The sequence below is a fragment of the Aegilops tauschii genome, chromosome 7 (genome assembly GCF_002575655.3).
Source record: "Aegilops tauschii subsp. strangulata cultivar AL8/78 chromosome 7, Aet v6.0, whole genome shotgun sequence".
In the NCBI taxonomy this organism is placed as follows: domain Eukaryota; kingdom Viridiplantae; phylum Streptophyta; class Magnoliopsida; order Poales; family Poaceae; genus Aegilops; species Aegilops tauschii.
The window spans coordinates 12535028-12560322 of NC_053041.3; the positions used below are offsets into that span (position 1 = coordinate 12535028).

Here is a 25295-nt window from a genome sequence, read left to right on the forward strand (position 1 = left end):
ATTTTCAGTATGAGTTTCTGTAACCTGTTCGCCAAAATTTTTGTTATGAGTTTTAGGCAGCAGTTGAGCAAAGTGATTGGCCGAAAGTCATTCACTGTCTCGGGGGAGTTGGTTTTTGGAATGAGAGTAATGTATCCTGAATTGATGCTCGCCAAGTCAAGATTGCCATTGTAGAACTCATCACATAGTTTGTAAAAATCATATCTAATGATATGCCAGCAAGATTTTAAAAATTGCCCATTGAAGCCATCAGGGCCAGGTGCTCTGTCATTGGGCATGGTTCGGACGACTGCATTGATCTCAGAATGTGTGAAGGGGGCAGACAGAACTTCCAAACCATCCACTCGTTTGATGATTGCGGCAAGATAAAATTTCATTAGAGATGGCTTTGTCTGACCTAGTCTGTGCTTATATTCCTGAAACAATGCTGCTTCTTTGGCGTTGTGATCACTAACTATAGATCCATCTGAAAGTTTGAGGGTGGCAATGGAGTTTTTACGATATCTCTCAGTAGCAAGCGCATGGAATAGTTTGGTATTCTCCGATCCAAACTTGATGTACCTAATGGTGCACCTCTTCCGCCAGTACTGATTCTGAAACTGCAACAGTTTAAGAAGGTGGCCTTTGACAATGTGTCTGAAGTTGGATTCTGGCCGTGTGAGAGGCCGCATATCCTCCAGTCCATCGAGCTCTTGCAGTGCCTGGTTACAATTTTGAATAAGGATGGACATTTTAGAGATTCCTTTGCTCCAGGACTTAAGATCATAACATAGGGTTTTCAGTTTTTTGCAGATGACAGCAGCTGCATTTTTAGCATGGCTAGGTTTCTCCCAAGAAGATGCAACCACCTCGAGGAAGTTGGAATGGTTGGTCCAAAAGTTTTCAAACCTGAAAATCCTACTCTTGGGTATTGTTGTTTCAATTTGGACAACACAGGGAGAGTGATCAGAGGTGGGCTTGCCTAGAGCCATGACAATAGTATTAGGGAAGGTATGGGTCCAATGGCTTGAAGAGAAAAACTAGTCCAGTTGTTCTAGGAGGGGATCTTCCTGCATATTACTCCATGTGTATAAGCGACCTTTCAGGGGTAGCTCAATAAGGGCCTGTGCTCTAATGATGTCATTGAATAGAAGAATATCATTTACATTTGCCCCTGGTTTGTTTCGGTTATCAGATGATCTAATGAAGTTGTAATCCCCCACAAGTAGCCAGTCTTCAGAGTCAGGGATCACTAGGTCATATAGCCAGTTTGTGAAGGTCAGACGATCATCTCTCTGGCAAGGCCCATAAATGTTATATAAATGCCAAACATTGCCAGACAATTTGGAAGTGAAGATTATGCCCAAGGCAAAGAAATCAGAGAAGCATAAAGCACCATCAAAAGCAGAACCGACCCAAATGGTAAGAAGACCACCAGAGGCACCTCGAGAGGGCACATAACAGAACTTATCAAATCTTTTAGGACAGAAGGTTTTAATAAAAGGCAAATCAAAATGCATGCGTTTGGTTTCTTGCAAGCAAATCACATTGCACCCACTAGTGACAATAGCATTTCTAAGAGCAAGGAGTTTTTTGTCTGAATTTATTCCGCGCACGTTCCAGACAAGCACGTTCCACTGCTGCTTGGGCAGCATGAAGAAAAGCTTCAGGTAGAAGATGAAGAAGAAGATCCCTCCTGGTCAGCCATAAGCTTGTCCGTGGAGAGTTCCTCAGGCGGGATGCCGCAGCGAGTCGTGCCCACAGCCTGGAGCACGGCGACAGGAGTTGGAGGAGGCACCTCAGCCTGGTGAGCAGAAGTTGTGTTGGTGGTATTTAAGGCTGCAGGGACCAGACGCACCTTCACTTTGCTCTTGTTCACACGTGTTTCCGCCATGGAGGGAGCTTTGAAGCCATCGTACTTATTCGTACGAGTACTTCGGCGCAGAGTAGATGCATCGACTTCCATGGGCTTCTTCTTCCTTTCCTTTCTAACCAGTCCCAGCTCAGGTAAAGTGTTCTCTGAAGAGATACTGTCAGTAGAGTTGTTCTCTGAAACTGCATTCTCTGACAAGGTGTGTTCTGCAGCATTGCAGTCTTCATAAAAATCAGAGCTCATGTGGATAGGTTCAATGGCATTCAGGAGGGAAGGTGGTGAGCGAATCACTGAAGCTGAAGTGACAATAGGCGAGGAGTGCATTCTGGCAACAGTCAGGCCATGTGGGGGTATCCCAGCTTCCATAGTGGCAGCAGAATCCATCCCATGATCTCCAGCAGTTACAATAGGATCATCAGATGAAGCAGGTGGCGCAGGATCTTCAGTGATCTCTTCAATCACCACATTGGAGTGGCTGATAAGCTGAGGAGCAAATGATGTGTTTATAGGCTGCCTAAGATGTATATCATTACCCAGCAGAGAAATCTGAACTACAACTTGGGAGTTGTCTCTTCTGATGCCATAACCATTACTCCAAGGTCCGAACGTTGCCAAAATAGGGCGAATGGCAGCAAGGAGGAAAGTATTCAGTTGCCTGCGGGGGGGGGGGGTGGGCAGGAGCGGCAAGCAGGAAGTTCATTACCTCATTCCCTTGAGCTGATAGGCTGAAATTCAGTCCAGTATTGTGAACTGTCACCATAACAGTTACAGGAGCAGGAGCTTCATGGGTCGAGGGATTGGGAGCAGCATCATCAAGGGGCAACTCTTCCGGGCTAGAGCTGGAGCTGTCAGAAACGGTGATAGAATCATTCCAAGCATGAAAGGCACTATCAACAGCATTGTTCTCCGGGACGATGCCATCCTGCACTGATAAGCCCTGAGCCGCAAGCCAAGCCTGGAAATTCATCAGATATGGTGGCAGCTGTGTTGCAGGTGGAGCAGGCGCAGGCCATTCCCCCCAAGCAGCGTCGATCTGAACTTCATCATCGTCAGGAGCCTGGTGATCTGCAGGAGCTGCTGGTGGTGGAGCCCCATTCTGGGCAAACCAATTGTGAACTTGCTGTTGGTACAGCTGTTCTGCCGTCATGTCGGGCCCAAAAAGGGGGTGCGGGTCGCCGTTGGGCGGCGGTGGTTCTTCTCCAGCAGGCGGCACCTCACCTAGTGATAATGTTAATGATGATGTTCATGTTGATGCTCAACCTAGCAATGATAATGATGTAGAGATTGAACCTGTTGTTGATCTTGATAACCCACAATCAAAGAATCAACGTTATGATAAGAGAGACTTTGTTGCTAGGAAGCACGGTAAAGAAAGATAGCCATGGGTTCAGAAACCCGTGCCTTTTCCTCCTAAACCATCCAAGAAAAAGGATGATGAGGATTTTGAGCTCTTTTGCTGAAATGATTAGACCTATCTTTTTGCGTATGCGTTTGACTGATATGCTTAAAATGAATCCTTATGCCAAGTATATGAAGGATACTATTACAAATAAAAGAAACATACCGAAAGCTGAAATTTCCACCATGCTTGCTAATTATACTTTTAAGGGTGGAATACCAAAGAAACTTGGAGATCCGGGAGTACCAACTATACCATGCTCCATTAAAAGAAACTATGTTAGAACTGCTTTATGTGATCTTGGAGCCGGTGTTAGTGTTATGCCTCTCTCTTTGTATCGTAGACTTGATTTAAATAAGTTGACACCTACTTAAATTTCTTTGCAAATGGCCGATAAATCAACTGCTATACCTGTCGGTATTTGTGAGGACGTGCCTGTTGTGGTTGCAAACGTCACCATTTTAACGGACTTTGTTATTCTTGATATTCCCGAGGACGATAGTATGTCTATTATTCTTGGAAGGCCCTTTTTGAATACTGCAGGGGCTGTTATTGATTGCAACAAAGGCAATGTCACTTTTCATGTCAATGGTAATGAGCATACGGTACACTTTCCGAGGAAACAACCTCAAGTCCACAGTATCAATTCTATTGGAAAAATTTCAACTATTACTATTGGAGGTTTTGAATTTCCTCTTCCTACTGTCAAAAAGAGATATGATATTCTTATTGTTGGGGATGTGCATATCCCCGTTGAGGTAACATAGTGTTATTCGAAATTTTTCCGGTTCCATGTTATTCGGAATGAGTTTGTTAACAAGACTTGATCAACCTTGTTAGTGGATTCCTTTTGATGAGCCTGAGATGGATGAAGTTAGAAGGCACAACCTTCTGTACCCTCCTTTTACTTTCTGTTATTTAGATTAAGTAAAGCAAAAATAGTATATTCTATCGGTTTTCTGATTTATCTGTGCAATAAGAAAATACCCCGAAAATAAAAGTTCTCCAAATGCCCCGAAAGTGGAACATGATTTTTTTTTTGAATATTTGAGAATATCTGGCACTAAGAACACAGCACGGGGAGCAAGCACCTGGCCACGAGGGTCCAGGGCGCGCCCCCTGCCTCGTGGGCCCCTGGTGGCCCCCTCCACTTATTCCTGCACCCACACACTTCTTCTTCCTCCCAAAAAAATCACCAGCCAGCTCAAGCACGAGTTCTAGCTCATCTTGCTGCCATCTTCGATCTCCTAGCCCAAAGCTCCACTCACAAAACTGCTTTGGGGGATTGTTCTTTGGTATGTGACTCCTCCAATGGTCCAATTAGTTTTTTTCTAGTGCTTTATTTATTGCAAATTTTTGCTACTTAGGTGACCCTGTTCTTGAGCTTGCATGTCAAATTTATTTGGTCCCAAGTAGTTCTAATGCATGATATAGTCTCTAGGCACTTGTGGGAGTAGTTGCTATCAATTTTGTTGAGTTTGATTCACTTTTATTTGAAGTTATTAAAAATTTCAGAAATTTTCAGAAAATGATGAAGAGATTTTTGAGGGGCTCTTCGAGCCGAAGCTCGAAGGATAAGCAAAGTGAAGAAGACAAGAGGCCCAAATATAATCTCCCTCGCACCGCGGAGGTTCGGCCGTGTGAATGGCCTTGTGATGATTTCTTGAGAGCAGCCGGGATTTATGATGATTTTTATGAGTTGGCTGAGAATGCAGGCCTCACCGACTTCCTCCGCGACCAACGCGAACAGTATCTCCTACTCACTAATATTTTTGTGCAAAATTTTCATTTCCATGCTAGGAGGTCACCACCTTCGGTGGATTTCTATTTATATGATGAGTATAAGGAGATGTCCCTCTATGAATTTTGTGAGATTTGCAAGTTGCCCTTTTCGGGCAGCGTAGAGGAACCACATCGTAACGATGTGGAGGGGTTTATTGATACAATTGCTGTAGGGGAAACGAGGAAGGTTTCCAACGCAAGAATTACTAGCATACACTTTCCTGTTCTACGTTACTTTGCAATATTTTCTAGTAGATGCTTAATTGGTCGCGGGAACTTTGGCAACTTTAGTGCCCCTGATATTGTCATTTTGTGCCTTGCCTTATTCCGTGATGACACATTTAGTATGGGTGCTATTGTTGCAAAGCGGTTAAATCTCAACCGCACGAAGGGCCCCATCTTGGGAGGTATTTTCGCCTCGCGCCTCGCTTCACATTTTAACATACCTATTAGGCATCATGAGAAAAAAGAAAAGTTGTTGCCCCCAGTTTTTCTAGACTATAAGAGTATGGTAGCACATGATTTTATCATTAAGAATAGGGAAAAGACGCTTAAGTACAAACTGATATTTGATAAAATTCGCCCTGAGATTATTACTTTGTCGGCTCCTTCTTTGTTTGACTTATCTACAGGCAAGTACCTTGTTCCGCCGGAGGTCATTCACGCCTACCAAAACCCCACACCAGCTATAGAGCCAGAGCCGGAACCACAATTTGATTCTTCACGACAGTCTGTTTACCAGTGGGATCCGGAGGAGATTGCCAACCAGTGGCAACCCGAGGCTCCTTCTCAGTACGACCCCAGTTACAACTTTGGATATCCGCCAGGCCAGCCGTGGCAATAGACCAACTTAGGCCAAAAGCCTAAGCTTGGGGGAGTACGTATTTCTCACCGACATTACATTCATGTTCACACACTCATGCTAGTTGTCGGTGCTCATACTTTTTCATTGTACTATCCATGCTAGTTTATTTTCCCTTTTTATGCTTTCTCCTTGTGTGTTTGAAAAACCTTAAGAAAAACCAAAAAAAATAGTTGTAGCTTTTAGCTAGTTTACTTTCTTGCTTGTAGTAGTAGTAATTAAAAGAAAACCCAAAAAGATTTCCTGTTCTTCTTTTGTTTGTTGGGATCTTTCCCGTGTAAATAGTTTTATTTCTTTTCTTTCCTTTGGGGGTCGATAGGAGAAGACCATAATGAAAATATTGAAGTGGCTCTTATATGCATTATTGTTGATTTAACCAAGAGCCAATATTACCTTGTCTTCTCCCTTGAATTGAATGCCTGCAGATTCCAGCTTAGTCCAATGCACGTGCACTACTATTATTATACACATCGTTCGGTCGTGCAAGTGAAAGGCAATAATGACGAGATATGATGAACTGATTGAGATGAGAGAAGTTGGTATGAACTCGACCTCTCTTGTTTTTGTAAATATGATTAGTTCATCATTCCTGATTCAGCCTATTATGAATAAACATATTTGCAATGACAATTAGAGATTATAGTTGCTTATGCCATGCTTAATTATCTAGGAGTTTATAATGGTTTATCTTGCGTGCCAACATGCTATTAAAATGATTGTGATGTGGTATGGTAGGGTGGTATCCTCCTTTGAATGATTCGAGTGACTCGACTTGGCACATGTTCACACATTTAGTTGAAACAAAATCAACATAACCTCCACGATATTTATGTTCATGGTGGATTATATCCTACTCATGCTTGCACTCAATGTTTATTGATTTTAATGCATGTTCATGACTGTTGTCGCTCTCTAGCTGGTCGCTTCCCAGTCTTTTTCTAGCCTTCATTTGTACTAAGCGGGAATACTGCTTGTGCATCCAATCCCTTAAACCCCAAAGTTATTCCATATGAGTCCACCATACCTTCCTATATGCGGTATCTACCTGCCGTTCCACGTAAATTTGTATGTGCCAAACTCTAAATCTTCAAATGAAATTCTGTTTTGTATGCTCGAATAGCTCATGTATCAACTAGGGTTGTCTGTATCTTCCATGCTAGGCGGGTTATTCTCAAGAGGGGTGGACTCCGCTCCTCACTCACGAGAAAATGGTTGGTCACCGGGATGCCCAGTCCCATCCTCTAAGCAAATCAAATAAAAATAGTTGCAAACAAAACTCCCCCAGGATTGTTGTTAGTTGGAGGCACCCGTTGTTTCGGACAAGCCATGGACTGATGTTTGTTGGTGGAGGGGGAGTATAAACTTTACCATTCTGTTTGGGAACCGCCTATAATGTGTGTAGCATGGAAGATATCGAGATCTCTCGGTTGTTATGTTGACAATGAAAGTATACCACTCAAAATATATTTATCTCTATTTAAGAAATCGAGCTCTGGCACCTCTACAAATCCCTGCTTCCCTCTGCGAAGGGCCTATCCATTTACTTTTATGTTGAGTAATCACCCTCTTATTAAAAAGCACAAGTTGGAGAGCACTGTTGTCATTTGCATCCATTACTATTAATTTATATTGAGTATGACTATGACTGGATCTCTTTTACCATGAATTACAATATTTAGTCAGTCCTTGATCTTTAAAGGTGCTCTGCATTTATGTTTTGCAGTCTCAGAAAGGGCTAGCAAGATACTATCTTGTTATATCATATTATGATTGTTTTGAGAAAGTGTTGTCATTCGAGATTTATTATTATTGCTCGCTAGTTGATTATGCCATTGATATGAGTAAACATGAGACCTAAGTGTTATTGTGAATATGGTTAGTCATAATCTTTGCTGAAAACTTGAATGTTGGCTTTACATATTTACAACAACAAGAGCAAACAGAGTTTGTAAAAGTTTTTCTTTGTCACTTTCAGTTTATCAACTGAATTGCTTGAGGACAAGCAAAGGTTTAAGCTTGGGGGAGTTGATACGTCTTCGTCGTATCTACTTTTTCAAACACTTTTTCCCTTGTTTTGGACTCTAACTTGCATGATTTGAATGGAACTAACCCGGACTGGCGCTGTTTTCAGTAGAATTGCCATGGTGTTATTTTTGTCCAGAAACAAAAGTTCTCGGAATGACCTGAAACTTCACGGAGATTATTTTTGGAAATAATAAAAAATACTGGCGAAAGAATCAAGGCCAGGGGGCCCACACCCTGTCCACGAGGGTGGGGGAGCGCCTACCCCCCTGGGCGCGCCCCCCTGCCTCGTGGGCCCCCTGGTGCTCCACCGACCTCAACTCCAACTCTATATATTCGTGTTTGGGGAGAAAAAAATCAGAAAGAGGGATTCATCGCGTTTTACGATACGGAGCCGCCGCCAAGCCCTACTCTCTCTCGGGAGGGCTGATCTGGAGTCCGTTCGGGGCTCCGAAGAGGGGAATCCGTCGCCGTCGTCATCATCAACCATCCTCCATCACCAATTTCATGATGCTCACAGCCGTGTGTGAGTAATTCCATCGTAGGCTTGCTGGACGGTGATGGGTTGGATGAGATTTATCATGTAATCGAGTTAGTTTTGTTAGGGTTTGATCCCTAGTATCCACTATGTTCTGAGATTGATGTTGCTATGACTTTGCTATGCTTAATGCTTGTCACTAGGGCCCGAGTGCCATGATTTCAGATCTGAACCTATTATGTTTTCATGAATATATGTGAGTTCTTGATCCTATCTTGCAAGTCAATAGTCACCTACTATGTGTTATGATCCGGCAACCCCGAAGTGACAATAATCGGTACCACTCCCGGTATGACCATAATTTGAGGAGTTCATGTATTCACTATGTGTTAATGCTTTGGTCCGATACTCTATTAAAAGGAGGCCTTAATATCCTTTAGTTTCCAATAGGACCCCGCTGCCACGGGAGGGTAGGACAAAAGATGTCATGCAAGTTCTTTCCCATAAGCACGTATGACTATATTCGGAATACATGCCTACATTACATTGATGAATTGGAGCTAGTTATGTGTCACCCTATGTTATAACTGTTGCATGAATGATCGCATCCGACATAATTATCCATCACCGATCCAATGCCTATGAGCTTTTCACATATTGTTCTTCGCTTATTTACTTTTCCGTTGCTAGTGGTACAATCACTACAAAACTATCACTGTTACTTTTGCCACCGTTACCGCTACTATCATACTACTTTGCTACTAAATACTTTGTTGCATATATTAAGTTATCCAGGTGTGGTTGAATTGCCAACTCAACTGCTAATACTTGAGAATATTCTTTGGCTCCCCTTGTGTCGAATCAATAAATTTGGGTTGAATACTCTACCCTCGAAAACTGTTGCGATCCCCTATACTTGTGGGTTATCATTAGTGCACAGCTTTTGTCGTTTGAGAGCAACCCACCTCCGAAGCACTTGAGAGAGAGAGGGATCCTTGCAAGGACAAAGCCCAAAACACCCAGAGCCAAAGAGTGTTAGGCATCACTGAATTCTTTTTGTCCACGTGACCTGAAGACTTGTTACACTTGAGGACTGTGAATCCTCCAGCCGGTTAGGCTTCGCGTTCTAAGCATCCAAGAGCCATTGTGGATTGCCGGTGAACGAAGTCTGTGAAGGTTTGGAAGTCTACCTTGAAGACTTACCAGAGTAATTGGGCGAGGACTAGGTGTCCTTAGCTCAAGGGGAATAATGTGAAGACGTGGTCTTCTGAGTTAAATCTCAGCCTCCCAAACCAGACGTACAGTTGTCACAACAACTAGAACTGGTCTACCAAATCCTTGTCTTCACCAAGCAACTGGTTCTATCCTCCACTTCCCTTTTACTTTACAGTTTGTCTTCGTGAAGTCATTGCATGCCTGTCTGATCTGATTGACTTCACTAAGTGAAGACTATTTACTGTTTGGCTTCATACTGTCTTTCATCTTGATCCATATTACCTAGCTGCTGATAGTCTTCGTGCTTTCGCTTCATTGCTTACTTGACTATGGCTTGTCTAGTGTAGTCTACCTTCCGCTGCATATCAATAGGTTCATTTTTACTGTTTGTTTTCAAAGACCTCGTGTTTTGAAGACTTTCATAAAAATCGCCTATTCACCCCCCCCCTCTAGTCGATAACTAGCACTTTCAGACATGAAGAAAGCAGTAGCAATAAAACTGAACGATCAATATGCTAAGCTAACGGATGGTCTTGTCCATCACATCATTCTCCTAATGATGTGATCCCGTTTATCAAATGACAACACATGTCTATGGTTAGGAAACTTAACCATCTTTGATTAACGAGCTAGTCTAGTAGAGGCTTACTAGGGACATTGTATTTTGTCTATGTATCCACACATGTATCAAGTTTCTGGTTAATACAATTCTAGCATGAATAATAGATATTTATCATGAATAAGGAAATATAAAATAACAACTTTATTATTGCCTCTAGGGCATATTTCCTTCAACTGCGTCCTGTGTCGCTGGCCGCCGTGGCGGTTGGTCCTCCTCGTCGCGAGAGGAGAAGACGATCTCCTCCTTCGCCGAGGAGCCTTGAACTTGTTACGTGCAAGGATTAAATCTGGTAAAATAAAAAATTTGGTTTTTGGTTTTAACCAGTCGATGGGGCAGACGGTTGGTAAAATGATAAATTGCAAAGTGAAATAAAAGTACGTAAATTGCAGCAACATATTTTTGGTTTTTGTCAATGTTTAAGAAATTGTTAACTGGTAGCTGCTCGGTCGGTTTAGGAGTAGCGATTAATCGGTGAATCTGCCTATTAACTGGATTAATCGTTCGACCATAATCGGTACATTGAATAGGAACTTGCCAACATATATCTATATCTTTTTATGTATTATACCATACTCTCATGCTCCCAGCTATGTAGCATAGCAAAACATGTTGCCATACAGATATGAAAAGCATAGTGAGGAGGTAAAATTATTAAAACCTAGCTATTAAGGAACAGGAAAGGGGCTGGAAGAGGTTACGGGCCAAAAATTTGGGCTTTGTTTGCAAACTCGATAATAGGCCAGCATGGATTAATTGGCGTGACAACTGATTAATATAGGTTTAACCGGCCAATTAATCGGCCTGACAAGTTAACACGACGAATAGGTGTTATTCGATTCGGCCACGCTATGAGTAGTGATTAACTGGCCTTTTAATTGATCCGGCCGGATCCCTCCTCCTTCTCCTCCTCCCTCCCTCGCCGCCGCAGAGGGGGCGGCCAGGCGAAGCTTAATGGATGCCGGTGGCTGCGGGGAGTCCTTGTCCCCTCACGCGTCGATCTCGGGGCGGGTCGGGGCTGACGGGTCTGGGCGTCGTGCTTGATAACGGGCGCGGTAGCGCGGCGACGCGCTGAACCAGTGCTTTCGGCGGCATGGCGGCGACGTGACGGGCATCATGCCGGGGGGCATGCCTGGGGTGGGATGTTGTGGCAGGGCGCCGCGCTTGACGACGGGCACGACAACGTGCGGGAGCAGTGCAGCGGCATGATGGCGGCGTGACGGGCGTCGTGCCTAGAGGGGCCCGGGGGCATGCCTGGGGGCGGGATGTGGTGGCGGCTCAGCCGGATCTGGCCCTCCAGGCGACGAGGGCCGTGGGCGGCGCAGCCGTGGCCATCCTGGCCGGCGGAGGTGGCGGTGCAGGTGTGGTGGTGCATGCGGCGACCCTGGTAGGGCGTGTTGGTCTGGTTCTGCTCCGGACCCTCTGGTTGCGGCTTCCGGATGATGGCAGGCGGCGCGGGAAGACCCTCAGGTGAGCGTTCCTGGCTGGTGGTTTTCGGTCGGTTTGGTGTCCCCCGTCGATGAGCGTGTGGTTCTTGGTGGCTTCGCGCTGTCGTGATGAGGCGAGACAAGGGTAAGAAGGTTGGCAGAGGGATGGGAGGTGCAGATGTGGTCAGGCCACCCGTTGCCGACACGGGGTTGTGCCTGTCGTGGATGCGTCCGCTCTCCCTACTTCCTCGCCGAAGTCCGGCTGGGTCGATTTGGCGTTGTGCAGGGCAGAGTGACTACTGGCGGCTCCGTCGCTCACGGGCTGCTGGGCAGGCCAAAGCCGCAGCCTTTGGCGGGTCCGGGGGTGTCTGGTTGTAGGGTGGCGGCCTTGGCGGCAGGAGACACGTTGCTTGTGGGCGGAGAGAGTGTCTTGGGTGCGGGCGGGCCATCATGGTCACGCGGGTGGCATGGTTGTTGGTGTTCGGTGGAGCATGGAGGATGGATGTGAGTGCCGGAGTTCATTACTTGCCTGGCTCTTGCCTGGCCGATGGTGGCAATGTCGGCGAGTGTGGTTTCCTTCGTGAAGGCTCCGTTGCGGCTTCTCGTCCTTTCCATGTTGCTCTGGGTGAAAACTTGATCTTGGTGCCGTGCTCTTCTTGGAGGCACGGTCGAGGACCCCATGCTTTGTCCATGCCCGGCTTCACTTCTTCACGGTGACTTGCGCTCCGTGGATGTCTCCATCCACGTCAAGTAGTCTTAGTTAGCTTGGTTGTTGTTGAGGTGGTGTGTCGGTGTCCGACACCTTTGTATCTCATTTTGGGTATGTGTTGTGTGTGGTGATATGTGTTTGTATGGGCTTGCTCAGATGTTTGTGGCGTTGATTGCTTTATAAGGGGGAAACCCTTTTTTTCGTCTAAAAAGATTTACGGGAGCAGTCAGTCACCCCTCACCCGAACGGCGGCCTGGGGTTTCTCTCCGGAGCAGAGGAGGCGTGCGAGAAAAATGGCGGAGAGGCGGCGAGCCAGTGTTTCTGCCGGCGGCCGGTGACGCGGAGGTCATCCTCAGCCGTAGCCGGCGGCAGCGGCATCCTGTCCCTTAGCTCGGGTGGAGGCACTCACCGCGGCTTGATCTGTAAGTGTTCGATTTGGATCTGTAGCTAGCTAGCTAGGGTTCCTGATGCTTGTTCCTTATTAGGGGTAGTCTGATGCCGCGCAGTCCATGCTCCCACAAAAGGATAGCAGCGCACAGCGGCATAGTTCAGGCATTTAATTTTTAGCGTGATGTACTCATAGGCCATAGCACTCCCTGCTCAGGAGGAAGATTGGGTTGCTGGAGCAGAGGAGTCTGCATTATAATTTTTCTTACAGACATCCACTTGCTCTGCAAATTCTGAGTTCATTCTTCAGACCACGGGCATAGTAGGAGTAAAAGAAAAATAAAAACTCTGCCAAATCTAGGGCCATATAGGATTGTCAGGAGCATACGAATAGACCATCCTCTTAACTGAATGAAGGGCCATGGTAAAAGTTCTGTGAAATTCAGACACACCAAAATCTAGGACTATATAGCAGTCGGTTTCGTATTCCCAGCACCAGCAGAGGATCCAATTCATCATTGGAAACTGATGAAACCAGGTTACTGATGGTCCAAACTAAAGCAAGTACAACGAACATCAAATTTCCAACATCTCCAGTAACCTTCAGAAACTGAACCACACAAACGGTTGAAAGAAACAGGAACCAACCTGAATGTTCGGTGTGTACTACTTAGTTACACTCGACAAATATTCAGAAACAGGGTGCAAAAGGAATAAGTGCTCTACTTCTAACAGGGGAAACATAACTAAGTAGGACTACTTACAGAAGCTGAACACTTAACACAACTATCTAGATCCCCATTATCATCTCAGAGCAGCTCCTGATTAGCCTTATAAAAAAATCAGTATCACATTGTCAGACTTCTCTGTGCTAGACCCAAAAAATGACTCATCTACCAACTACCATATCACTTATCACTTGAATAGATTTATTCACCTCAAGAATATTACCTCCTAACTTCACCTCGGTTCTACTAATTATGCTAATAAGAGAGCACTGGAAGAATGTAAGACAATTTTTTTTGCGGGAATATAAGACAGTTATTAGCTTGTGTAAATTACCTCTATCCATCTGCTGATCCTCTCAAACTGCCACCCCTTCCACCTTGTTTTTAAAGACTTTGAATGTTGGTGATCAGACCATATTCTTGTTGTGCACTAGCAAAGCCGTCGTGGTTCGCCGACAACGTTGTATTATATCAGTAGTAGCCAGCGCCACATTGATTTTTGCAACCACTGCCCTTGCCATCTCTAAAGAGAGTATATATACAACTTAACATACCCCAAGAATTAACCAAAGTGGAAATTTAGAAAATGAGATGCACATACAACACTTAATTACCTTGTGCATTAGCAAAAGCTTCATGATTCACTGGCAGCATCATATTATCAGTACTAGCTGGTGCCATAGGGATTTCCGCAGCAAGCTCACTTCCCATTTCAGAAATATCAACCGGTACTGCACAGTAAAGAATAAAAAATGCCATATGCCTATGTGAAGAGAGAGCTTATATATATGTAGCTCAAGTGCTCAACACACCCCAAGAAATAACTAAAGTAGGATAAGATGCACATACAAGCTTGCTTACATGACTCTTGGGCCTTCAAAATAACGTCCTATCGGTCTTGTGGGGCTCTCAAAGTTCTCTGCATTTTCTTCTTAATACAATAAAATTCTCCGCAAGTTCACTTTTCTGCAAATCTCCGCGGGCTCACCTCCTCGTAGTTTAAATGGTTATCATTTGTTTGGGGACAAACAACAGCTTGAACACCTTGGCCTCTTGGGTGCTTCTTTACTGCTTCTTTCCAGTCCTATTTTTTGGTCGCTTAATCCATAATGGAGAGCGGTCTCCTTAAGAAATGGCAAGGACTGGATCGTCATGCCGCTGAGATCCTTACATTGCAGCTGCAGTGACTAAATGCGTGACAGAGGCCCCCTTGTATTTCCAGCTTCTGCCATGATGAATAGGCGTTGCATGCTTGTGAGCACGCATATGCGTTGGCCCATGTACCTTTTTCCCCATTTATTTTTTCTGCCGGGTTTTCATGCTGGTTTCTTTTTCTTCGTGTTTTTTTGTTTTCCCCTTTCTCCTTTCCAATTTCCTGGTTTTGTTTTTTCAATTTCTTTGGGAAATATGTGAATTTTCCTACAAAGTGTATGAACATAAATCAATCGCATGTGAACCCTTTTTGGAAACCACTAAACTTTTCTGTAAATTTAATTATTTTTAGTATACATACGATTTTTTTTAAATGTGAACATTTTTCCAAAGTACATAGGATAACATTTTTGTCTCAACACATGATAACATTGGACAACATTTTTTCAGGCGTATCACCATATTGTCACAATATATACATGATTGTAGCCAAGCATGTTCATTTTATTCTATTTTTTTGTAAACATGAACATTTAGAAATATGAGACTAGTATTTTTTTAATATGAACCTGTTCATTGACGAATAGGACAATTTTATTTTTTTATTTCTCCCTATTTTTTCACTTTAAATGGGTTTTATATATGTTTTCTTTAAAATATTAAGTAAAAATAAACTTCAGAATACAAGCCTTTCAAATCTTCTTGGGCCGGCCTACATAAGAGCACTCACAGACAGAGCTAAATTCATGTGCTCCTTAAAAAAAAAATCATTTACATGTTGTTTTGGTAGGTGTGGTGTGAAAATATAACTGAGTACCAGTACATCCAAACGGTAACACTACCCTTTTCGAGTCAATGCAAAGTCGACCCACACCCCGCACGATACTGTCAATCACCGTCCTCTGCTTTGTAGACGAGGAGATATAAGCTTAACAATGCGCAGAGCAGGCACTAGGTTACGATGGAGTGTACTTCCCGATGCTTGCTTAAAATTTAAAATACTTGAACACCTACGGAACCATGCCAGTGGAGCCATCTTTGTCTTGTTAATGTATGGAGATTGAGGACTGTTGTAGTGCTTTAGTTAGTATATAGAGGTTAATTAACCACGACACAGTACTCTAAGCCGCATCTGAATCTATTCCCAAGGTCCCATCTCAGTCTTTGCCTGCTTAAAATATGTTGTTTAAATTTTGTCGTACTTGTTGTATTTTGGAGTCCATTCTGTTTTCAGTTTTTTGTCCGTATACACGTACTGTGTTACAATTAGTTACTTTCTAATATCCATTTCATCAATACTAAAAATGTTGCAAGATTGATCAAATTCTACACTTTTTAGAAACACCGAGAGTGACATAATCACTCACGTTGCATTTCTCACTTTTTGGTCCACCAACTCCTCAAGATATCCTCCGCTGCCACTATTGCTTTAGTTATTTCTCCTTCAAGCTCCCTTGTTTATGATCCTCCTCCACTCCTGATCTGTGGGCGCATGATTTTTTTTCTTCTTCTTGAAGATTGCGGTAAAAATGTTGTTTTGGTAAGTGTAGCATGTAAGACTTATGTGAGTCCATTAGTCCATCCAGTGTCTGCTTTGAGTGAATGCAAAGTTGAAGTAAACTAATGCACCGCCAGCTGCTTGGATCGATGGGAGATAAGCTTAACAATTCAAGCACCAGGTGGCTGGGCACCACATTGTGTTTCGTGATGCTTAAAAACCTATGGACACGCGCGGTAGCAGTGGAGAAGAAATACAGAGGCATCTTATGAAGGTACGTGAAGATTGACGATGCCGGCCGCATCCGATGCTATTTTTCTGCACTCCCAATGTGGCATCTCAGCCTTGTTTATTTGGCAAGCTGATCCAGCTTGAACATTTCATTTCTAGAGTGACAGGATTGGAAAATGCATTACGTAGCAAAGAGTCCAACAGATTTAACTGCCATGACTCATCATAGGGTAATTATGGTTGCACCTAATTTCAAAATATTCAAAAGTATAACCATGGATGGGAAACAGAGCCTTGATCCTATGGGCTTGCTATCAAGGATCCACAATCAATACTGGAAGCAGATTCTGTGTCGACACTTACTTGAGCCACGCAATGGAGGAAGACAGAAAAAAAAATGGAGATCGAGACGAGGGGACCGGAAAGGCTAGGATAAGAGAAATCATAGAGATGTTGGCCTTATTGGACTCCTCCCCTCTCCCCTCCTGCATCGGACCCGCAAGGCGATGCTACTCCAACAACCATCAAATTTCAAACATTTGTTGCAAACTTCAGAAATTGAACCACACAAACATTTAGAAACAGGGCACAAAAAGAATAAGTGGCCCACTGTTTCGAAAGCAATACAAAACATAGATTTGGGTCTACTTCTACCAGGGGAAACAACTAATTAGGTCTACTTACAGAAGCTAAGCACTTAACACAACTATATCTACATCCCCATTATCATCTCAGAGCAGCTCCTGAATAGCCCTATAACCAAAACTTTCTGTAGCACACTGTCAGACTTCTCCGCGCTAACAAAAAAAAAACACCGATCTACCAGCTTTGGTATCACTTGTCACTTGAATAGTTTATTCAGCTCAAGAATATTACCTCCTAACTACAACTCAGTTCCCCAGGACTCTGTCCCTCTGCCTCTCACATGCGCTAATCTGATGCAGGGTGGAAGAGGGATCACGAGCTAGCGGTGAGAAGAGGGGGCTGCAGGTTCCTGATTGATTGATGCTGCGAGAGTTCAAGGAGGAGGGGCAGATCGTACCTCTCCTCGAGCAGCAGGTACGATCTCCACCTATTGATGATGCGGAGGAGGCCAAGGAATCTCCTCAAGTGCCCAACAATGTCTTCTCCGATCCAGGTCCTTCTACCAGAAGAGGTGAGCCCGAGATCCTGCAAACTATGTTTTCCTTTCTAATCTGTAACACGATTTGGGCAACCATTTCCATGAAAACGAGGACACATCTTTTAACCTCTCCCCTTCTTGTATGGAGTCTTGACTTGATCTAAGGATGGTCAATTCTGTCTCTCGACCACGGCTGATGTCGCTCATTATTTTTTTTGCTGTAACATGCATTGTTTGTTAATCAATTCTACCTTTGTTTGTGTGTGTTTAGATGTTTCGATCCGAGGCACAGAGATTGGGTCCCCAATCAGTGCTTCACTGGGCGCCATGAGACCCCTTGTTGGGAAGCTGGATATGCTGCTGCAAGCTCCTCTTTTACAAGGATGCTCCAACTCCAAGAGGGTCAAGAAGCTCATGGAGGTGATGCGCCTCCTCAAAGATGACGTTGAAAAGATGGACTCCTACCTTGATCAACTATCAGAGGTGGACGACCCTCCCATGGCGGCCAATTGCTGGATGAATGAGGCGCGCAACCTGTCTTATGACATGGAGGATTATATTGACAGCTTAATATTTGCGCAGCCTGAGCATCCCTCCCTTGTTCCCAACAACATCAAGACAACCAGATCCGGCCTCAAATTCAGATTCTTCCTCAAATTCTTCAGTCATGCCAAGACTACCAAGACTCAGGTTGTTAGTATTGCGGAAACGCTATCAGAATTCAGGATGTATGTTCAGGAGGCGATTGAACGGCACCAGAGATACAGTCTCCATTCTTGCAGCACACTGAAGCGGTGGTTTGTGCCCGTTGGCCCTACGGTTCCAGTTTCAGTGCCGTATGATGAAGAAGCGGCACACATTGTAGTCGATGGTTGGATGAGTGAGTTTATCAACTCACTGGGGGAGGATCAAGAGCAGCAGCGGCAGCAGCAGCTCAAGGTGATAGCTATTCTTGGACCTTCAAGTCTCGGTAAAACTACACTTGCCAAACTGTTGTACAGTAGAATTGGGAAGCAATACCATTGTCGAGCTTTCATTCGGGTGTCCAAGAAACCCGATATGAAGAGGATTTTCCGTGACATTCTCTCGCAACTCCAGCATCCGGACCCCCCACAGGATTTTAAGGGGACTGACCTCATTGATAATATCAAGATATATCTACGAAACAAAAGGTACCACTGTTTTTCTTCATACAAAATGTCGCCATAAAACCATAATTAATATGCAACCTTAATTTTGGCATGCTGCAGGTATCTGATTATTATTGACGATCTATGGGAAACATCAGTATGGGATATTATTAGTCATGCTTTTCCCGAGGGTAGTCGAGGCAGTACAATAGTAACAACTACACAGATCGAAGACGTTGCAGTAGCATGTAGCTGTCATCAGTCAGGGCATGTCTTTGAAATGAAACCTCTGGATGATGATCACTCAAGAAAGCTATTTTTTAACAGACTCTTTGGCTCTGAAAGTGAGTGTCCTGATGAATTGAAACAAGTTTGTGATGAAATTGCTGAAATATGTGATGGTTTGCCGCTAGCCACAATCAGCATAGCTAGTCTTCTACTAAGCCAGCCTGCCATGTCAAATGATTTCTTCACATACATCCATCAGTCGTTAATCTCTTGTTTCTCTGCAGTGCCTACTTCTGAAAGAAGTAGACAAGCACTGAATCTGAGCTACAATAATCTTCCTCGTTATTTGAAGACATGCCTGCTCTACCTTAATATGTATCCAGAGGGCTACACATTCTTAAAGGGTGATTTGGTTAAGCAATGGGTGGCTGAAGGTCTGATTTATACAACAGAAGGGCAAGACATTGAGAAAGTTGCAGAAAGCTATTTATATCAGCTTATTGGTAGAAGCTTCATCCAGCCGATGTGTGTCAACTACTACAATGAGGTGTTGTCCTGTCAAGTGCATGACATGGTACATGATCTTATTGCGCACAAATCTGCAGAAGATAATTTCATGGTGGCAATAGACTACAGATGTCAAAAGAATGTGTCACTTTCTCATAAGGCCCGTCGACTCTCGCTCATATTTGGTGATGCGAGATATGCCAAGACACCAGCAAACATCCGAAAATCACTAGTTCGGTCAGTTAGATTCTCTGGATTGCTTGAGTCTATGCCTTGTCTTACAGAGTTCAAGCTTGTTCGTGTCCTAAACCTTCAACTAAGTGGTCAAGGCCGCCGTGATAATGATATGGCAGACCTCACTGGGATTTCAGAAATGTTTCAGCTGGGATATTTGAAGATTGCAAGCGATGTCTGCATCAAACTGCCGGACCATGTACTACAGTGCCTGGGTACATTGGATATTACCGATGCAAGATTTGCTCCTGTTCCATGGGATGTGAATTTTCCACGCTTGCTGCACTTGCACCTTAGTCTTCCTGTCGAGAGAGATCTGCTGGATTGGATAGACAGAACAAGGCCCCCCAGTTTAATGAGCCTTGGCAAGCTAAACCACTTGCAGGAGCTTCATCTTACCTTTTCTTCACTGTCTACTTTCCAGCATGTGGCGAAAAACATGGAAGCTCTGGGTTCTTTAATCGGAGGTCATGGCAACCTGAAAACTATAGCAGTGGCTCAGGCCTCATCAGTTAAAAATACCGCGGCTTCGAAAACATACATTTCATGGGATTGCATGGAACCTCCCCCCCTTCTCCAGAGATTTGAATTCTCGCCCCACAGCAGCTGCATATTCTCACAGGTACCTTCGTGGGTTGGAAAAGTTGACTACCTATGCATTTTGAAGATTGCTGTGAAGGGACTGCCAGCACATTGTGCTGATATTCTCAGAGGATTGCCGGCACTCGCTGCCCTGTCGCTGTACGTGGAGACGCCGCCTGATGACAAGATCATCTTTGACAAGGCCGGTTTCTCAGTTCTCAAGTACTTCAAGCTTACGTTCATGCGGGGTATAGCTTGGGTAAAATTTGAGGCGGATGCAATGCCTAGTCTCTGGAAGCTCAAGCTGGTTTTCGACGCCATCCCCCCACTGGACCAACAGTGGAAAACATATGCACATAGTACGGCATTAATCAACATTGATTATATGCCAGGCCTTAGAGAGATATTCACAAAATTTAGGGGTGCAGCTGCTGATCTGGAGTATGTCTCGATGATTGGCGTAGTTAGCAATCATCCGAGCAACCCTATAATTGACATGCAATTAGCAGATTCTGGTTCCTATAGCAACAAAAGCACCGAGACAGAAATAACAACCAAATGAGGTGATTCAATCTGCTTGTAGCTACGAGTACCAGCACAGGTCGGTTTCAGGTGCTAGTAAAGAGCAGATAATCTGGTGGCGCAGAAATTGCTGTCCTGGCTTTCGCTTGCATTGAGTTTGTGAAGCATGTTGGGGAAATGTCTTGAATCCTCCTAGGCATATTGCCTGTTGTAACTTGATACACATCATCATCTGCATGTTGTTGTTCGTGTGAGTTGTTATGTTCTTGACAAACAGTCAGCTGATATTTATGCTTCTTATCTGTTTTTTCCAAAGAAAATTGGATCTTACGAACATCTTTATACAAGTCTAGTTAGTAGCAGACATGGTTCGCCAGAAGATAATGCAGGGGTACTAGCCAATTGAAAAAAATTAGATAATGCAGGGGTACTAGCCAATTGAAAAAAAATAGCATGCTATGATAAAATAGCATGGCCCTTAAAATATGCGATTAACATGCTATATCGAGCTATAGTGTGCTATTAGCGAGACATTCTACACTAATTAATTTAGAAAGAATAGTTTAGAATGTTATAGTGTGCTATTAGCGGCACTGCACGGTTTAAGATTGTGGAAACGAAACCACACTTAGAAGTTGGCCTGGCAATGATAGATTGGTGAATGGGGAAGGAAAACCTGAACTATTCAAGAAAGGAGTAAATTGCACAAAACCACCACTTTGAAGGCTAGGTTTGCGAAAAACACTATAATATTTTTTTTTCTAGAAAACACAACGTCTACGGTAATCTTTTTGCAAAAAACACTGATCGCGGCTTTGCCTCGGTTAAATGCGTTTATGACAGACGGGCCCGCCAGTCAGGCTTACGCGGCACCACTTAACCTCTCAGATATAACGGCGACGTTTGATAACGTTATCCTCATGTGGGGGGCTATGGGGGTCCACCTGTCATCCAAAGAAAAAAAGAAAAAAATCTGCCTCCTACTCTTGTTATCCTCACGACCCCGCACGAGGGCCTGGTGCAAGAGACGCATCGCGGCGCCGCCGCCCAACCTGCGAATGCCACCGGCCGGCGACCGCAGCAGCAGCTCCAACTCGGGCAGGAATCCCGCACCAGGACAGCGGCCGCGCTGCTCGGCTTCACCTGCGCGTTCCTCGTCACCGGTCGCGCCTCGCCCCCGCTGCAACTCACAGAAGCTGCTCGACCCCAATGTTGAAGAGAGGAGTGTGACGCTGACAAGCGGGTCCCATGTCTAGCAATCAATTTAATGTAACGGTGTGAGAAATTTGTGCCACGTCAGCCTGACTGGCGGGCCCCGTCTGTCATAAACGCACTTAACTGAGCCCGATCCACCGATCAGTGTTTTTTGCAAAAAGATTACCGTAGGCGTGGTGTTTTTTGCAAAAAAAAAATGTATTGTAGTGTTTTTCACAAACCTAGCCTTCAAAATGGTGGTTTTATGCAATTTACTCCCAAGAAAGATAGCGAGAGAGAAAGTCGTCAAGCAAGCCTGTCTGACCAGGCTAATTTGTCATTCTGACCGCTACTCCGTGAGAGAAGGTGGGTGCAAACTCACCCCCTTTCTTTGATCCAGTGTTCCATTCTATTCCCTTCCGTAAGATGTGGGTCCGCTTACTAATACAGAGAGGATACTGGATGATCGCTGGAACGGGGATATGGGAGAGACCAACTACTAGAGATCAACGAGGCGGCCGGCACATGTGCTGAAGCCACCGACGGTAAGGAAAAGTAGACCATGGGAGGCCGTCGCCACTTGGGTCCCATGAAGGCCACCACCACCGCGTCGCCGTGTCACACAGCCGGTGACTTGCCCAGTTCTCGTCGCTCTGAAACTGAAGAACTGTGAGAGAGTATTTTGTGCTGCGTGATACTACCTGCAGCGTTTTCTTCTCTTATATATATATGTTTGTTATAGCAACAGATTCTTCCTAGTTCTACCAGCCACGGCCGCGCCATCCCACGGCCACTCGCACGCTGCCTTAACGCCGCCATGTCCGGCATGATCTCGTGCCATCCCACGAGAGCGAACACTGCGGCACTAGCTACTACGTACATGCAGAAAGCAAAGACTACGCGCATGTACGAGAACAGACTCCCGGTGCATGCTTATTCTGACGAAACTGAATAAATCGGCACCTATAGCTTAACTGAAGAAGGATGCAGCAGGATTCAGTGTCCCACACGCTAGCTGCGTAGATAGGACTGTACCCGCAAATTCGTAGGGCGCGGGCATGCACCTGCGGAAACGTCTTCAGCAGTTGATCTGCGTCGTGATCCGAACACAAGTTGGCAGCGAAATTGGTTCAAATATTCATGAATATTGTTATCCATATGAATATTGTTATTCTGTAGAGATACTTCGCTTCCGAGCTGTTATATATGTTTTTCTACCTGTTCATATGCCACCCGGAGCTGTTCAACCGTCTTCAAATTTCATGTGCATGAACATTTTTTGAACTCGTGAACTTTTTTAAAATTTACAAACGTTTTTTAATCCCGTGGAATGTTTTTTGAACTCGTGAACCATTTCGAGTTCGCGAACGATTTTTCAAATCCGCGGAACACGCGGACTTTTTACAAGTTTTTGATTTTTTTTTCCTCTCAAATTCATGAATTTTTCAAAATTGGTGAAATTTATTAAAACTCATGAGCTTTTTAAGAAAGGTCAACGGTAAGTTTTTTTTTAATAAAAGAGAGGGCTAAACTAAAGCAGAAACCAAAAGGCATGCGACAACAGCCCCCCCCCCCCCACAGCGACCAGGTTTAGCAAAGCTACGCCGACAGTATAGCCAAGTTATTACAGTCATCCATAGTCTCGAACTAAGCGACAGACCAAGCTACGCAAAAGAGAAAAGGCTAAAACATGCAGAGAACCAAGAAGCAACTCAGTCCAGTCGACCTCCAGGGAAGATTTCTTCATCATTCCAGCCGGAACACGTTGAATCTCCACCCTTGAGACGCTGCGTAGACTTCACTAGCTACCCGCTCTAGCAGTCTTGCCCCCAGCTCCAGCATCTTTTTTTGCTGCTCCCTTATCTGCAAAATAGACCAATCCACCATCCAGTGTGTCATTGCTTTGATTATAGACATAGGATCAGAGATTCATTTGTTCTAAAAAATCACCCCATTTCTAGCTTTCCATAAAGCCCAACAAGTAGCAGAAATTCCCACTAGAACAAGTTTTTTATCCTCTTTCCCAAAAGAATTCAACCAAGATCCCAAACACTCGTGCATTGACACATGTGTCCGCCTCAAGCCAAAGGTGCATTTGACTAGGCTCCAAATCAAAGAAGCAGCTGAACAAGTAAAAAACAAGTGATCCACAGATTCATCTTTTCCACAGAATACACAATTTTTCCCCTTTCCATCGTCTCTTCAACAAAGAATCTCTAGGGAGTATGCTTTTTTAATGGTGGACGTGTTCATGGATATCGCCGATGACCCCACCCTCGAGGTCCAGTACGGCCGTATTGGTGTGAAGGCCTTCACGCAGGACCTCATCGCGGGGGGCACGGAGAGCTCCGCCGTCACCGTGGAATGGGCCATGTCAGAGCTCATGAGGAGGCCCGCCGCCTTCGATGCAGCCACCGAGGAGCTCGACCGCGTTGTTGGTCGTGACCGTTGGGTGACTGAGAAGGACATGCCAAACTTGCCCTACATTGAGGCAGTCGTGAAAGAATCCATGCGCATGCACCCCATCGTGCCGCTCCTCATCCCGCGCATGGCCCAAGAGGACGCCACCATTGATGGCTACAACATCCCCAAGGGTGCGCGTGTGCTCATCAATGTGTGGGCCATCGGCCGGGACCCGGAGCTGTGGGACGCACCGGAGGAGTTCATGCCGGAGAGGTTCCTGGGGAGCAAGATGGGTGTGATAGGGCAGGATCTCGAGCTGCTGTCGTTTGGGTCCGGTAGACGGATGTGCCCCGGCTACAACCTCGGGCTGAAGGTGGTGCACTTGAGCTTGGCGAACCTGCTGCACGGGTTCACCTGGAGGCTGCCGGAGGGGGTGAGGAAAGAGGATCTGAGCATGGAGGAGGTGTTTGGGCTGTCCACCGGCCGCAAATACCCGCTGCACGGGTTCAACTGAAACCAACAGCAAGTAGCAACAAGTTACCAACCCATTAGTTTTGACTGTTGACGGAAAACGCATCAAAATGTAGCTGAAATCCTAGTTCAGTGACCACCGTGCAAGTTCCTGCACCAAAAAGTGTAATGAACTCCTCCTAAAAACGAATTCAGAAACATGAGAAACCTGAAACCCCTGGGCTAGCTACAGAACAGAGCACTTACGGATCAAGCCGACATGACTGCAACTCTGCCTGCTGACACAGGACGCCGGCGCCAGCGCGGCTGGCAGCCTCCGAGGCGTGCCACCGCCGGCGGAATCATTCGCCTCTCCCGCAGCATTTGTGGTCTCTGCACTTTCGACTCCTCTGCTCCGGGCACGAACTGGAAGGAAGGCTGAAGCAGAGAACCCCCTAGCCAGCCTATGCAATTGGCACCAATCGCGGCGCAGATCGAACGGACACGCAGGTGACTCTGCTCTCTCTTACATTAGTAGTATGTCTTAGGAAACAAACAACT

General features: G+C 45.0%; 1 protein-coding gene across 2 annotated transcripts; it reads left to right on the plus strand.

Annotated features, from left to right (window-relative positions):
- Positions 1-12562: 12562 nt before the first annotated feature.
- LOC109738789 (disease resistance protein RGA5) lies at positions 12563-24798 on the plus strand. 2 transcript variants are annotated; one of them, XM_073505970.1, is made up of 6 exons: positions 14118-16404; positions 17306-17517; positions 17756-18656; positions 18735-18958; positions 19127-19416; positions 24052-24798. In XM_073505970.1, the coding sequence occupies exons 2-6, from the start codon at positions 17367-17369 to the stop codon at positions 24796-24798; spliced, it is 2313 nt and encodes a 770-aa protein (XP_073362071.1). In that variant the 5' UTR covers positions 14118-16404; positions 17306-17366. The 2 variants fall into 2 exon arrangements, with proteins under 2 accessions (XP_040252456.1, XP_073362071.1); XM_040396522.3 differs by lacking the exons at positions 14118-16404; positions 24052-24798 and adding an exon at positions 12563-12787 and having other exon boundaries at positions 18735-21007.
- Positions 24799-25295: the final 497 nt, after the last annotated feature.